This window comes from Pristiophorus japonicus, chromosome 4 (genome assembly GCF_044704955.1).
Source record: "Pristiophorus japonicus isolate sPriJap1 chromosome 4, sPriJap1.hap1, whole genome shotgun sequence".
Lineage (NCBI taxonomy): Eukaryota > Metazoa > Chordata > Chondrichthyes > Pristiophoridae > Pristiophorus > Pristiophorus japonicus.
Window position 1 is genome coordinate 82,972,112 of NC_091980.1, and position 13,259 is coordinate 82,985,370.

At 44.0% G+C, this 13,259-nt stretch overlaps 1 protein-coding gene across 1 annotated transcript in view; it reads right to left on the reverse strand.

Moving 5' to 3' along the window:
- ctnna1 (catenin (cadherin-associated protein), alpha 1) overlaps window positions 1-13,259 on the reverse strand; it is a 197,386-nt gene that overhangs the window by 142,359 nt on the left and 41,768 nt on the right. Inside the window, exons 4-5 of the mRNA XM_070878385.1 lie at window positions 2,130-2,296; window positions 252-371 (exon numbers count right to left, since the gene is read on the reverse strand). Of these exons, the coding sequence (XP_070734486.1) occupies window positions 252-371; window positions 2,130-2,296 (287 nt within the window). The remainder of the gene's footprint in view (window positions 1-251; window positions 372-2,129; window positions 2,297-13,259) is intronic.

Genomic DNA, 13,259 nt, shown 5'->3' on the forward strand with positions numbered 1-13,259 from the left:
AAAACAAAATACTGCAGTTGCTAGAAATCTGAAATAAACACAGAAAATGCTGGCAATACTCAACAGGTCAGGCAGAATCTGTGGAGCGAGAAAGAGGAGTTATCGTTTCAGGTCAATGACCTTTCGCCAGCAACCAAAGCAAGATATTGCGGATGCTGGAATTCTGATGAAAGATCATCGATCTGAAATGTTAACTGTTTCTCTCTCCACAGATGCTGCCTGACCTGCTGATGACAATATTTTATTCATACCTGCTGTCTTTTGGCTGCCATAAGGTTCAGTTTGTCCACCTCAGGTTTCAGTGCCTTAAATTGTATTCCAAGCTCTTGCTCACTGTTGGCATTCCTCACTTTTACAAGGGTTTCTTCAACCTAGAAAACCAGTCACTGATTATATATGCATCCGACACGAACAAACACACAAGGCAATACAGTACAAAAATCTCTAGACTAGAAATTCAGATAATTGGAGTGGGCTGATCATGCTCATGGGTCTGTTGCAGTGGATGGTATATGGCAAATCACTCAGCTATTAATCTGTTCCTGGGTACCCTCCCATCTATTCTGTCCTCTCCAGCATAGCTTGTCCCCTCTAGTTTCCAGTCTCTCACTCTACTCGCCCAATGTACAGCAGTGAATTGAACAGTCAATATGCATTGCAATCAAGTTTCCAGTACTGAGGAGAATCACTGTTACTAATGGGGCACCATTCAAGCCGATATGCATTTCACTGGATATTTGGGTGAAGTGGGGTGGTCTTGGACTGATGCATATATGGTGTGCAAGTAACTTCAAAGTGCAATAGGAATAGCAGAAATATCAGTTGACAAAAGACCCTTGTTCATTGGGAGCCAAGGATTATGCAGAAATATGCTGCAAATTTCCTCCTCCTGGTGCCTCAGACAACTCTTTCTTCCACCCGCCCGCCCCCTCCCCCCACCTCCACAACACCAAAATTTAAGGTTGCCAAGAAGATTTATTTGCTTTTATTTTATCATCCCTTCTTTCCCCAAGCTTATTAGAGGGCGAGATGAATTGAACAGTGGCAGGAAGTGAGGCATGGGACCAAGTTCTTGCAACTATAGCCAAAGCATCTTTATATCTATGCGGACGCATCCTAAGTATTTAGTGGTTGTTGGAAGTTGACTCAAAATACTGGACAGTTGAAACTGAAAATGTGCATTATGTCTCTTCCTTCTCCCCCACCCTCTACCCTTCTATGGGTCAGTGTGTAATGTATTCTTAAAAACTAAATTAATAAAATCTGGTTTATAGATAACATATTGTACCTTCTGAAAGTGGAATTTGGTCAGTTACAATACTAGATTGTGAAAGGATTCTGTAACTTACATAAATTATACAAACCCTTGCATTTTACGTCACTTCCAAATAAAAAAACAAAGAAATAACTATACATTACAATACTCATTTGTGAAACTTAATACTGAAGGTCAAATTCCTTTCACCGTAATCAGCATATTCAACATTTACCTCATGGAGTTTATCAACCCATGAATGGAGCAATTTATTACCATTGTTGTTTTACTTCAAACACTAATTCTTCTTAGACTAAATAACCTCATTTCATTGTGAAAAAAAAAGTCAGAAACAATTATTTAGAACAATGTTAAATATAGAATAGATGGCTGTCTGAACTGTAAGGCAACAAGTCCACTGAATAGTTCAGACTATCTATTTGCTCAAGCTTTGTTCTATTTATGTACTTCAGCAGAGTCTGGGAATTAAAATTACTGCCTCAAATTGTGGGCTGGATTTGATTCTAGGTCAGAGGTAAAAGGCAAGTATCTAATCCACAGTCCACCCAGTCCCTAAAGTGTATTATACAAAATACAAAGATCTCCTGTTAACAGTGACTATTTCCAATCATCTGAGAGTCAGTCAACATATATATGGTTCAATTTTTAATCAAGCTTGCTACATCTCTGAAATTTCCAGAACTGAATCACCCTTCCATTCCCAGAAGTCACATATCAGAACAGTGAATATCTTAATGCCTCATGCAAATAATTGTATGCACAATTTTTTTTTTTTTTTAAAACAGCTACATATTTTAATACAGAATCAGACAGTTCTCAGACTAAATGGCAAAACATTCAGTACAGAACTTACTACTTTCAGTTGTATAAGTAGTTTATAAACATCTGCCATGTCAGCCAGAATAAGAAGGCGAGTAACAGCAGACAACAATGCTCGTGCAGCTCGAACCATATTGCCACGTTTCATAGCAGAGCAAGGATCTTCCGCAAACTCCGATGAAGCACTCCTCATCATTTCACCTATTTTAAAAGAGAATATTGTAATTTTACAAACTGGAAAATGTTAATTCATTAGGTTAAAATTACACATTCACATTTTATAAATAGAAAAACAAATAACCAGAGTAAATTGAAATATAGAACAAAGCTGGAATTGATGACAAAACAAGACAAGCTGGTCATTCATTCATTTGCTATTTGTGGGGCCTTGCTGTGTGCAAATTAGCTGCTGCATTCATGGAGAGTGACTGCACTTTAATTGAAATTGCTTGGTCTTAAACCATTTCAGGATATCCCAAAGACATAATAAAGTGCAAATTCATAGGTAAAGAGGCATATTATACCATGTACAGGTGCAGTGCCCAGAATCCGGAGTTCCGGAATGTTCCAGAATCCAGACTGATACGGTGGCAGGGCCATCCGGAATCTGTAAAGTATTCCGGAATCTGGACCAGACGACCCTGCCAACCTCGGGGCCCCACCACCGCTGCCCTTACTTCGAGGCCTCCTCGCCGGCCCCCGCAAACACCTCCTCGGCGGGGCCATCCCGCCCAAACACCTCCTCGACGGGGCCCACTCGACGACCTCCTCAGCGGATCCAGCCCACCCAACATCCTCAGCGACCTCCTCGGCAGGTAACCCCGCCCCCCACTCCCATTCTTGCGTTCCGAAATCCGGAAATATCCGAACCTGGGCACGGGTGTTTCCGGATTAGTGACGTCAGAAAGACGATCGAAAGTCCAGAAAAGCCCGAAATCCGGAACGGCCTTGGTCCCGGATTTTAGGCGCTGCACCTGTACTTTATTTCATTAAATTTGGTTTATTTGCACAAGAATTTTGGGATGCAAGATGTACAGACCACATGAAGGTTCAGGGAATTCATGTACCTTTGAGTTCAGATGGGGAGTCTTTAGTGCAAATTGTTGATTGCACCCTGAAATCTAGGGAAGACAATAATCCTGTAGAAAATAATGCCCTCTGCCTTTGCTCCACAGCGGCCATTCCAAATCCGATTAACTCCCTAGCTCTACGGAACAGGACATCAGTTACTTGCCTTGTCATTTGCAGGCATTCAGTGCCCCTTGACTAAGTCCCCCATGGATGCTGGAAAGAATCTAGACCAATGTTACCATAAACTGTGCGGCTCTCTGCCACTCCCACGGAACTGGCTTTTGCAATGTTAAAGTTCATGAATGAGCCATGCAGCCAAAAAGAATTACAGGGAACATTGATCCAGACCCAAAAAAGGTGAGGGCTATGGTCAACTTCATTTTTACAGCCAAGGGTCAACTGTATGTGGACCAGGGATTTAAGTCAAGTTGAAGAATCTCATCCAAAATTTGGCAGCATCAGCACCAGCGTAAAGCCAAAGGGCAGGGACTGGCAGAATTTAAAGAACTTACTAACTCGAAATGCTGTCAAAGGCCAGCCAATTAGTAGGCTGAGGCAGTCGCAGCTCAAGTCAGAAAAGAGACCCAACAAATCAACAGCTGGGAGGCCCACACCTGGAGTGAGTAATGTTAAAAGAATAAGCCAGATTTAAATACAAGAAATAGGATAGATAAATAACAAATTTAAAATGTGGCAGACAGGTATGACAGGAATTATTACTCTTACAGGATGTGAGAGCTACGACTACGGAATCTCCCATTATGTTGCTTAGTGACTTGGAGGACAAACTGTTTTTTGCTGTGTAGCATGCAAAGTTATTAGGGTCAATAATTTATCATTTAGTTAAATTGGATTTTATTATGGAGCATTATATAAAAGAGTGTGGGTAATATTTTGAGCTAAAATTACATCATAGGCAGTCCCTCAAAATCGAGGAAGACTTGCTTCCACTCTGAGTCTCAGGTGACTCTAGAGTCCAATACGGGAATTACAGTCTCTATCACAGGTGGGACAGACAGTCGTTGAAGGAAAGGGTGGGTGAGGAGTCTGGTTTGCCACACGCGCTCGTTTTCTGCATGCTCTCAGCAACGAGACTCCCGGATGCACTTCCTCTACTTAGGGCGATCTTTGGCCAGGGATTCCCAAGTGTCGGTGGGGATGTTGCACTTTATCAAGGAGGCTTTGAGGATGTCCTTGAAACATTTCCTCTGCCCACCTGGGGTTTGTTTGCCGTGTAGGAGTTCAGAGTAGTGTGCTTGCTCTGGGAGTCTCATGCGGGCATGCGAACGATGTGGCCCACCCAACGGAGCTGGTCGAGTGTGGTCGGTGCTTCGATGCTGGGGATGTTGGCCTGATCGAGAACACTGACGTTGGTCCTCCCAGGGGATTTGCAGGATCTTGCGGAGACATCGTTGGTGGTATTTCTCCAGCTAGTTGAGGTGTCTACTATATATGGTCCACATCTCTAAGCCATATCACTACATCCCTGCAGACCATAAGCTTGGTGCCAGATTTGAGGGCCTGGTCTTCGAACACTCTCTTCCTCAGATGACCGAAAGCTGCGCCGGCGCACTGGAGGTGGTGTTGGACCTCGTCGTTGATGTCTCTCCTTGGTGATGGGAGGCTCCCGAGGTACGGAAAGTGGTCCACGTTGTCCAAGGCCGCGCCGTGGATTTTGATGACTGGGGGTGGGGAGGGGCAGTGCTGTGTGGCGGGGTCAGGTTGGTGGAGGACCTTTGCCTTACGGATGTTTAGTGTAAGGTCCATGCTTTCATACTCCTCGGTAAAGATGTTGACGATGGCTTGAAGTTCAGCCTCAATGTGCACAGATGCAAGCGTCATCTGCATACGGTGGTTCGATGACACAGGATGAAACGGTCTTGGATCCAGCCTGGAGGCGACGAAGGTTGAACAGATTCCCACTGGTTCGCAAGTTTAGTTCCACGCCAGCGGGGAGCTTGTTGAGCGCGAGATGGAGTATTGCGAGAAGAATCGACAAGAGGGTTGGCTCGATGACACAGCCCTGCTTGACCCCGGTCCGGATGTGGACTGGGTCTGTGTTGGATCCGCTGGTCAGAATCACGGTTTACATGTCATCGTGGAACAGGCAGAGGATGGCAAGAAACTTTTGGGGGGCAGCCGAAACGGAGGAGGACGCTCCACAGTCCCTCACTGTTAACAGTGTCAAGGCCTATGCGAGGTCAAAGGAGGCCATGTACAAGAGTTGGTGCTGTTCCCTGCCTTTCTCTTGCAGTTGTCGCGCCGAAGATCATATCCGTTGTACCCCGTAGTGGACAGAATCCGCACTGCGACTCTGGGAGGAGCTCTTCAGCCAGACAGAAGACGGTTGAGTAGGATTATAGCAATGACTTTACCAGTGGCCGACAACAGGGAGATTCCTCTGTAGTTGCTGCAGTCGAACTTGTCCCCCTTTTAAAAGATGTTATTTTTACAGTTATGTTCATACTATAAATCAGTGGCCTTATATGATGTGTTTAGTTATATATTGAATAGCAGGTCTCTTGGGGGGAAAAAAAACGAAAATGCAGGAGTCACAGAAAGATATTCCAGGGTGCGGATACATAAGACAACATTGAGGTATCGAGGGGGTGGGGGTTGATTTAGTTAGGGAGTGTCGGGAGACTGATCTACAGGTGGGAGCAGCGGGGGTGAATAGGAGGGTGTGGGAGTATTGGTGAGGGAAGTTCTAGGATCTGAGTAGCAGCATGTTGGGAGCGCAGTAGTGGAGAAAAAAAGCATCAGTGAGGTGCAGGATCATTGGGTGTTGGGACAATTAGATGTGGGAATACTGGTAGGATTCCAAATCTCAGGAATGGGGTCTTGGAATATCACTAAGAAAAGCACTACAGCCACATTCATAGTTATAGAAAGTGTCTCTCTAGTCACCCCACTGCCCGCGCCCCCCCCCCCCCCCCAGCTACAAGATCTTCAATTTTATTACAATCAGTTTAAAAATAAATGTTTTAAAAGAACATAAAGCGAGTTACCAGGTCAGTCAGGAACTGGCAAGGGTGAGCAGAGATAGGTGTCGGAGTGGTATAGGGGAAGAGAAGAAAAAAAATGAATGAACACTTGACTTTTTTTTTTAATATATACAGAAAGTGCTAGAAAGCTCAGCAGGTCAGGCAACATCTGTGGAGAGGAAGCAGAGTTAACATCTCAGGTTGATGACCCTTCATCAGAACTGGAGTGTGTTCAGAAAGAACAGATTCTTAACAAGCACTGAAAAGGGATGGGGAAGAAAGAACAAAAGGCAAGTTCTGTGATAGGTTGGAAGATAGGAGATTAGAGAGGCGAATGGGATGATGGCCCAAATTCAAATGGTAATGCCAGGAGTTAGAAAAACATTAGTCAAGATCATCATAAGCAGTCCCTCGAAACGAGGATGACTTGCTTCCACGCCAAAAAGGAATGAGTTCACAGGTGTTTCAATGAAGGATCAAATATTCCAGATCCCAAACTACATCCTGGAGGGTGGAAGATGCCTGTGCTTGGATTTTTTTTTTTTTATAAAGTGTGGTTGCACACCAGCCACCACTCGGGCTTGACAGAGCTAGGTCTTGGTCCAGTGGCAAGGATGACTGGAGACCAGCTCTGCTGCACATACCTAGTGCACACACATATCGCAGTGTGACCTGGCCCGTGCTGCCCCTGGGTCCGCGCTTCTCCTGGGCCCTGATCACGTCCCTCTACAAACTCTCGCCGCTCCTGCTGTACCTGCCCACGCTCCAATCATCTGACCTGGATCTTGGTGACGTCCAATCCGGTCGCCCTCTTCACAGCCCTGGCTCTCCTGCACCAGCACATGCTGCTCCCTGGAGTGACACGCCGCCACGCTGCTCCCCGGCCTGTTCCGATAGTGCTCGCAGGCTGGGGGCCACGCAGATTGCCAGGCCATGCCGCCACGCTGCTTCTTCTGCTCCAGTGTGAATGGCGGGATAATGACCAACTGCCATTAGAGACAAGGAAAAAAAAAAGAAACAGGATCTGAGGGGGGGGTGGGAGAAGGGAGCCAAAGATTGGCAGCGGTTGCGCTCTGAAATTTCTGAACTCTATGTTGAGTTCTGTTTTTATTCGAGATTCCAGCATCCACAGAATTTTGCTTTTGTACTCAACTTTTTTTTTCTGGGAGGTGAAGAGATGAAGCAAGATGAAGGCTCCCTTCTTCCCCTTCCCCCCCTAAAGTTTTACACTAGGGAATATCTAGCAACAAGCTAAGAAGTTTCTTAAAATCTAAGAGTACAGTGTTCTTTTAGCAATTGCGCATATCTTCACAAAAATCAAAAAAGTTATATTCTAAGTCATGACCAGCTTTAAAGTTACACCCGCTTAATATTTAACAGTGTTCAAAGCTGGTTCAGGGTCACAGCCAGGAATGCAGCTCTTTGGATTTTCTCAGTGTGGGACAAGTGAGTCTGGTCTGGGAGTAATGATGAATAGGGAGCAGGATGCAAGGGGAGAGATGACACATTTGGGACTGTAGCAATGGGGAGAGGCAACAGGACATCATTAAGAGACTAGCAGGCACCATTCTAGATAACAGCAAGTACCAGCCTTGGAGATAGAGCTGGCAGGACCCCATGAAGACAAACTTAACCATGAATAAAACAGACACACACACCCTCCAAATAACTCACTGGTCTATAGTAATCATCTACCTACCAGCAACCTATCCCCATTGCCTGCCCTTCCTACTACTCAGACAGTCTCAGTGCAGAGCTGCTAGTACTGTCTCTTCCCAAATCGCCCTCCGAGCATAATACAGACTTGCCTGCTCCAGCATGTCTAAGGCAACTTTCAACTCTTTGCTCAATGTACCTCCAGCCTTTTTGTTATCAATAGGTCCTGCCTTTCCCACCTGCACACTTTCCTCGTCATCACACATTACCCTACCAATCCCTAGGCCCAGGTTCTTGCTCCAAGTGTCTCAACACGATACAATGCAATATCTCCCAGATGCTTGCAGCATCGTAGGAATACTCCAAAATATACGATCTCGCAGAGAATGCAGTTTTCTTCGCAGGTTGGAGCAAAACAGACATTCTCCCTTCATAAAATAGAATTTCTATCACAACTCTATACAATCCACAATATACACCCAACAAAACTGTACTAACTTGGAATAGGAGCTCATTTTTCAAATAAAAACTGCTGCTCGAGAGATTACGGAGTAATCATTCAATCGTGATCAAAAAGTCAATAAAAGGAAGTGTATAGCCAAATTACAAAGAATTACAGAGGGCTGAATTTTCGCCACCATTCTGCACCTTTTTTTGGCCTCCACTGTTTTTTTTTTAAAGAGCAGACTAAAATCTGCAAGTTTCACCAAAATCTCTGCGCCATTCTAATGTAGGTACGTCCGATTTTTTTAAGTCACTGGGGGTGGAACCTGCCGGGTGCGCCATTTTAGCAAGTTTGGTCAAGTACAATTTTTTTCTAAAATGGCGCACTGCACCCTTCTGAAAAACCTTACCTACACTTAAGGAAATCGGCGGAGAGAAGACTGCTGGCGCAGGGAGGGGGAGTGTAGTCCTTTCAGCCTGGGATGGCAGGCCAGTGCAGGGGCCTTTCGGTCCGGGATAGGTGCGGCCGGTGCGGGGCCCTTTTGGCTCGGGATGGCAGCGGCACCGGCACAGTAGAGGTGAAAAAAAATCTATGATGCTAAAAAATAATGAAGGAATTTCATATTGTTTCATATATTGAGATTTCAGTCTGTTGTCCCAAGTCTCACTTAGTAATCTATTTTACAATGGGGAAATGCTTTATTTGTGCCTCAGATCTTCAGTGCGTGTCCCTCATTTTTTAACGCAGACCTTAAGCTTCACAGACCTTAAGCTCATCTGCACTACTTCAAAATGAATGGTTATGCCGGCAAAACTTGGAACTTTCCTTTGGCACCGTCGGGCCACTAAAAAAAAAAATTGGACATACCTCAACAACTGCACCAAAAAAAGTCCATGTGGAATTTTGGGTCCAGGTCGGCAGCATACAAACAGTCCATTCGGCCCAACTAGTCTGCCATGGTTTATGTTCCACATAACCCTCCTCCCATTCCTCTTCAACTAACCAACTACTTCATAAAAGGGAGAATGCCTGTTTTGCTCCAATCTGCTAAGAAAACTGCATTCTCAGATCACATTTTAGAGCTTTGTATTCCTACGATGCCTAACCTCAGTGGTGGGTAAATTATTGGAAAAAATTCTGAGGAAGAGTATTAATCGGCATTTAGAAAGGCACGGATCAAGGACAGTCAGCGTGGATTTGTTAAGGGAAGGACACATCTGACTAACTTGACAATCTTTTGAGGAGGTAACGAGGAAGGTCAATGAGAGTAGCGCGTTTGATGTAGTCTACATGTATTTGAGCAATACTTTTGGCAAGGTCCCACATGGTAGACTGAACAGAAAAGTAAAAGCCCAATGATCCAAGGGAAAGTGGCAAAAAAAATCTATGATGCTAAAAAATAATGAAGGAATTTCATATTGTTTCATATATTGAGATTTCAGTCTGTTGTCCCAAGTCTCACTTAGTTAGATCCAAAATTGGCAGGAAGCAAAGGGTAATGGTCGATGGGTGTTTTTGTGACTGGAAGGCAGTTTCCAGTGAGGTTCTGCAGGGCTCAGTACTAGGTCCCTTGCTTTTCGTGGTATACAGAATATCAATGATTTAGACTTCAATGTAGGGGGCATGAAAAATAAGTTTGCAGATGATACAAAAATTGGCCATGTGGTTGATAGTGAGGAAGAAAGCCGTCACTGCAGGGAGATATTAATGGACTGGTCAGGTGGGCAGAAAAGTGGCAAATAGAATTCAATGTGGAAAAGTGTGAGGTAATGCATTTGGGGAGGGCTGTCAAGGCTAGGGAATACACAATAAATGGTAGGATACTGAGAAATGTAGAGGAACAGAGGAACCCTGGACTGCATGTCCATAGATCCCTGAAGGTAGGACAGGTAGATAAGGTGGTCAAGAAGGCATACGGGATACTTCACTTTATTAGCCGAGGCATAGAATACAAGAGCAGGGAGGTCATGCTTGAACAGTATAAAACATGAGTTAGGCCACAGCTCACTGCGTGCAGTTCTGGTCACATTACAGGAAAGATGTGATTGCACTAGAGAGGGTATAGAGGAGATTTATGAGGATATTTCTCAGGACTGGAACATTTTAACCATAAGGAAAGATTGGATAGGCTGGTGCTGTTTTCTTTGGAACAGAGGAGGCTGAGAGGAGGTTTAATTGAGGTGTATAAAATTATGAGGGGCCAAGATAAGAGTGGATAGGAAAGATCTATTTCCCTTAGCAGAAAGATCAATAACCAGGGGGCATAGATTTAAAGTAATTGGTAGACAGATTAGAGGTGAGTTGAGGAGAATTTATTTCACCCAGAGGGTAGTGGTGGCCTGGAACTCACTGCCTGAAGGGGTGGTAGAGGCAGAAACTCTCATCACATTTAAAAAGTACTTGGAGATGCACTTGAAGTGCCGTAAACTACAAAGCTATGGGCCAAGAGCTGGTTCGTGGGATTAGGCTTCATAGCTCTTATTCGGCTGGCATATACAATGGCCTCCTTCTGTGCCAGAAATTTCTATGATTCTATAACCCCATCAACATATCATTCTATGCCTTTCTCCCTCATGTGCTTATCTAGCTTCTCCTTAAATGCATCCGTACTCTATGCTTCGACTACACATTGTGAAGTTAGTAGTGCTGTAAAGATAGGACTGCTTATGCGAAATAGTTCAGTTTCTATTTGCCCAATTTTAATTGTGAATTGTGTGTCCCTCCTCTTCTCCCCATCGACTGCCCTGGAAAAAGTGGGAGGATTTTTTCACCTCCCTTTCCCCGTACTGTTCAAAATCATGACTTTTTTTCATTATAATCTTTCTTTTGAAAAGAAGAGATGTTTACAAATACTCCTGGAACCTACAACTTTGAAAGCAATCATATCCGAGGTTTTGTTTTCATATCCATGAAGTAGTTTGGACCAGAAGATAGGATTAAACCCCTACTTCAGTCATGAATAAGGTTTCACAAACAACTTGTAGATAGGCATTTTTTAAATAACTGGGTTTCTTTTGCGAATCAGTGTATGAGCAAAAATACTGCAACTTGGGCAATTCATTTAAGTGCTTTTAAGTTAAGGGGGGGGGGGGGGAGGAATCTAAAAATAGCATACAAAAGCACAGATGTTTGAAATGGGAGGCTCGAACCCAAAATAAAAGCAAGTCAAATAACTAGCATGCTAGTTTACAAATTCAAATTTAATCTTTATTACATGCCATTCAAAGACTACGCTGTATTTTAAAGATTGCTTTCCATTCGTTTTTTGCTTTTCATTCATTTTTCTGGGAAAACTGCAAACTCATGACCAATAATACTTTCTTCAGCTGAGATTAAAAAAACAATTGGAAAAAAACAACACGCGAAAGGCTACTCTTCAGTAGAATTCCATTGCAAGGAAATGACTCAGCTGCAAATTCCACCAGGCCTTACTTTTCCTTTTATGGAAAAAACAAGACATTCCCACCCACTACAAGACATTAAATCTAGGCTGAGTTTACTGACGCAGCTGAACATAAGCAATGAACAGTAGTGCTTATTACAACATAATCTGCAGTATGACTCACTCAACATAGCAAGATTGTTCTGATGAAACGTTAACTTTGTTTCTCTCTCTCCACAGACGCTGCCTGGCCTGCTGAGTATCGCCAGCATTTTCTGTTTTTATTTCAGATTTCTGTCCTTAATTTTGTACAACTATAGTAATATATTTATTAATCATGCAGTACAAAAGATTGCTGCTTTATCAGAGGTGCCTTCTTTATGGATACTGCATTAAATCTAGGCCTACTCAGATGAACGTAAACAATTCTTTTGCACGCCTAGAAGAGGAGGAAATTCTCCCTGCATCCGAGCTAGGTCTCCTCCCTTAACCAATACCATCAAAAAACAATTGGCTAAGTGAGGTTCTGTGGAGTCATCCATGTAGTGTGGCAAAGATTCAGTCAAAAGTTACTGAAAAGATTTCAGGCTTTTTTTTTAAGTTTCAATACAATTTATGTATCTCACAAGTCAAGCATTTATACCACTAGCTTCTGGTTATATGTTTCTGCTTCTGGTATGATCAATGTTGTAAATAAATCTATTCCTTTTAGCCTGAATGCAATTGTTTAATAATGGGTTTACCATTTTTTTTTTTAAGATTGAAAATATAGGTTGGATCTGGGCAGTGGACTCCAGCTAGACCCACAAGTGCACATAGGGTATCGGGGGGGTAGGTGGAGGAGATATATATTAGGGGTCAAGTTTCTGCCGGAGTTGCTCTTATTTTTTTGGAGCAACTAGTTTAGAATGGAGTATCTTAGAAATTGCAATTCTTGGCATTCAGTTTGCTCCAGTTCTAGTGAGTTAGAACAGTTTCATTTTAGAACAAATTTTTTTTCAAAAGGGGGCATGTCCGGCCACTTACGCCTGTTTTGCAAGTTTAGGCAGTAAAAACTTACTCCAATCTAAATTAGTTTGGAGTAAGTGTAGATTTTAGTACACTCAGAAAAACCTTGCCTACACTCAGAAATCAGGCAGAGGGAACGAGAGTTTGGGTGGGTGGGGGGGTGGGGTGCTTACATACATTAAACACTTCACTTTTACAAATAAAAAGCCATCATCAATAAATAAACCAATAAATCAATCCAAAAAAAAAGAAAAAAAATCACAATAAATAAATGATCTCTCTCACCTACTGCAGCACCGGGGAGAAAGGGGAAGGAGAGGAGAGAAGAACGGGGGTGGGGAGGCGGGGGGGGGCAGAAGACGATGAAGCCGGGCTCCGCAGAGGACCTCGGTCAGGGCCTGCACGCAGCCGCTGCCAGGCTGCCGACGCCTCTTCAGGCGGGGCGTGCCCCCAGCGAGAGGCCGGGCGGGTTCCACCTACGACGACAAAGCCAGGCCCCGCCGAGGACTTCGGGCAGGGGCCGCACGCAGAAGACACCAACGACTCTTCGGGCGGGCAGGCCCCGCCGACGTGGTAAGATGTGTCAGGCCACTTGGCCTGGGATAGGGGCGACGTCCC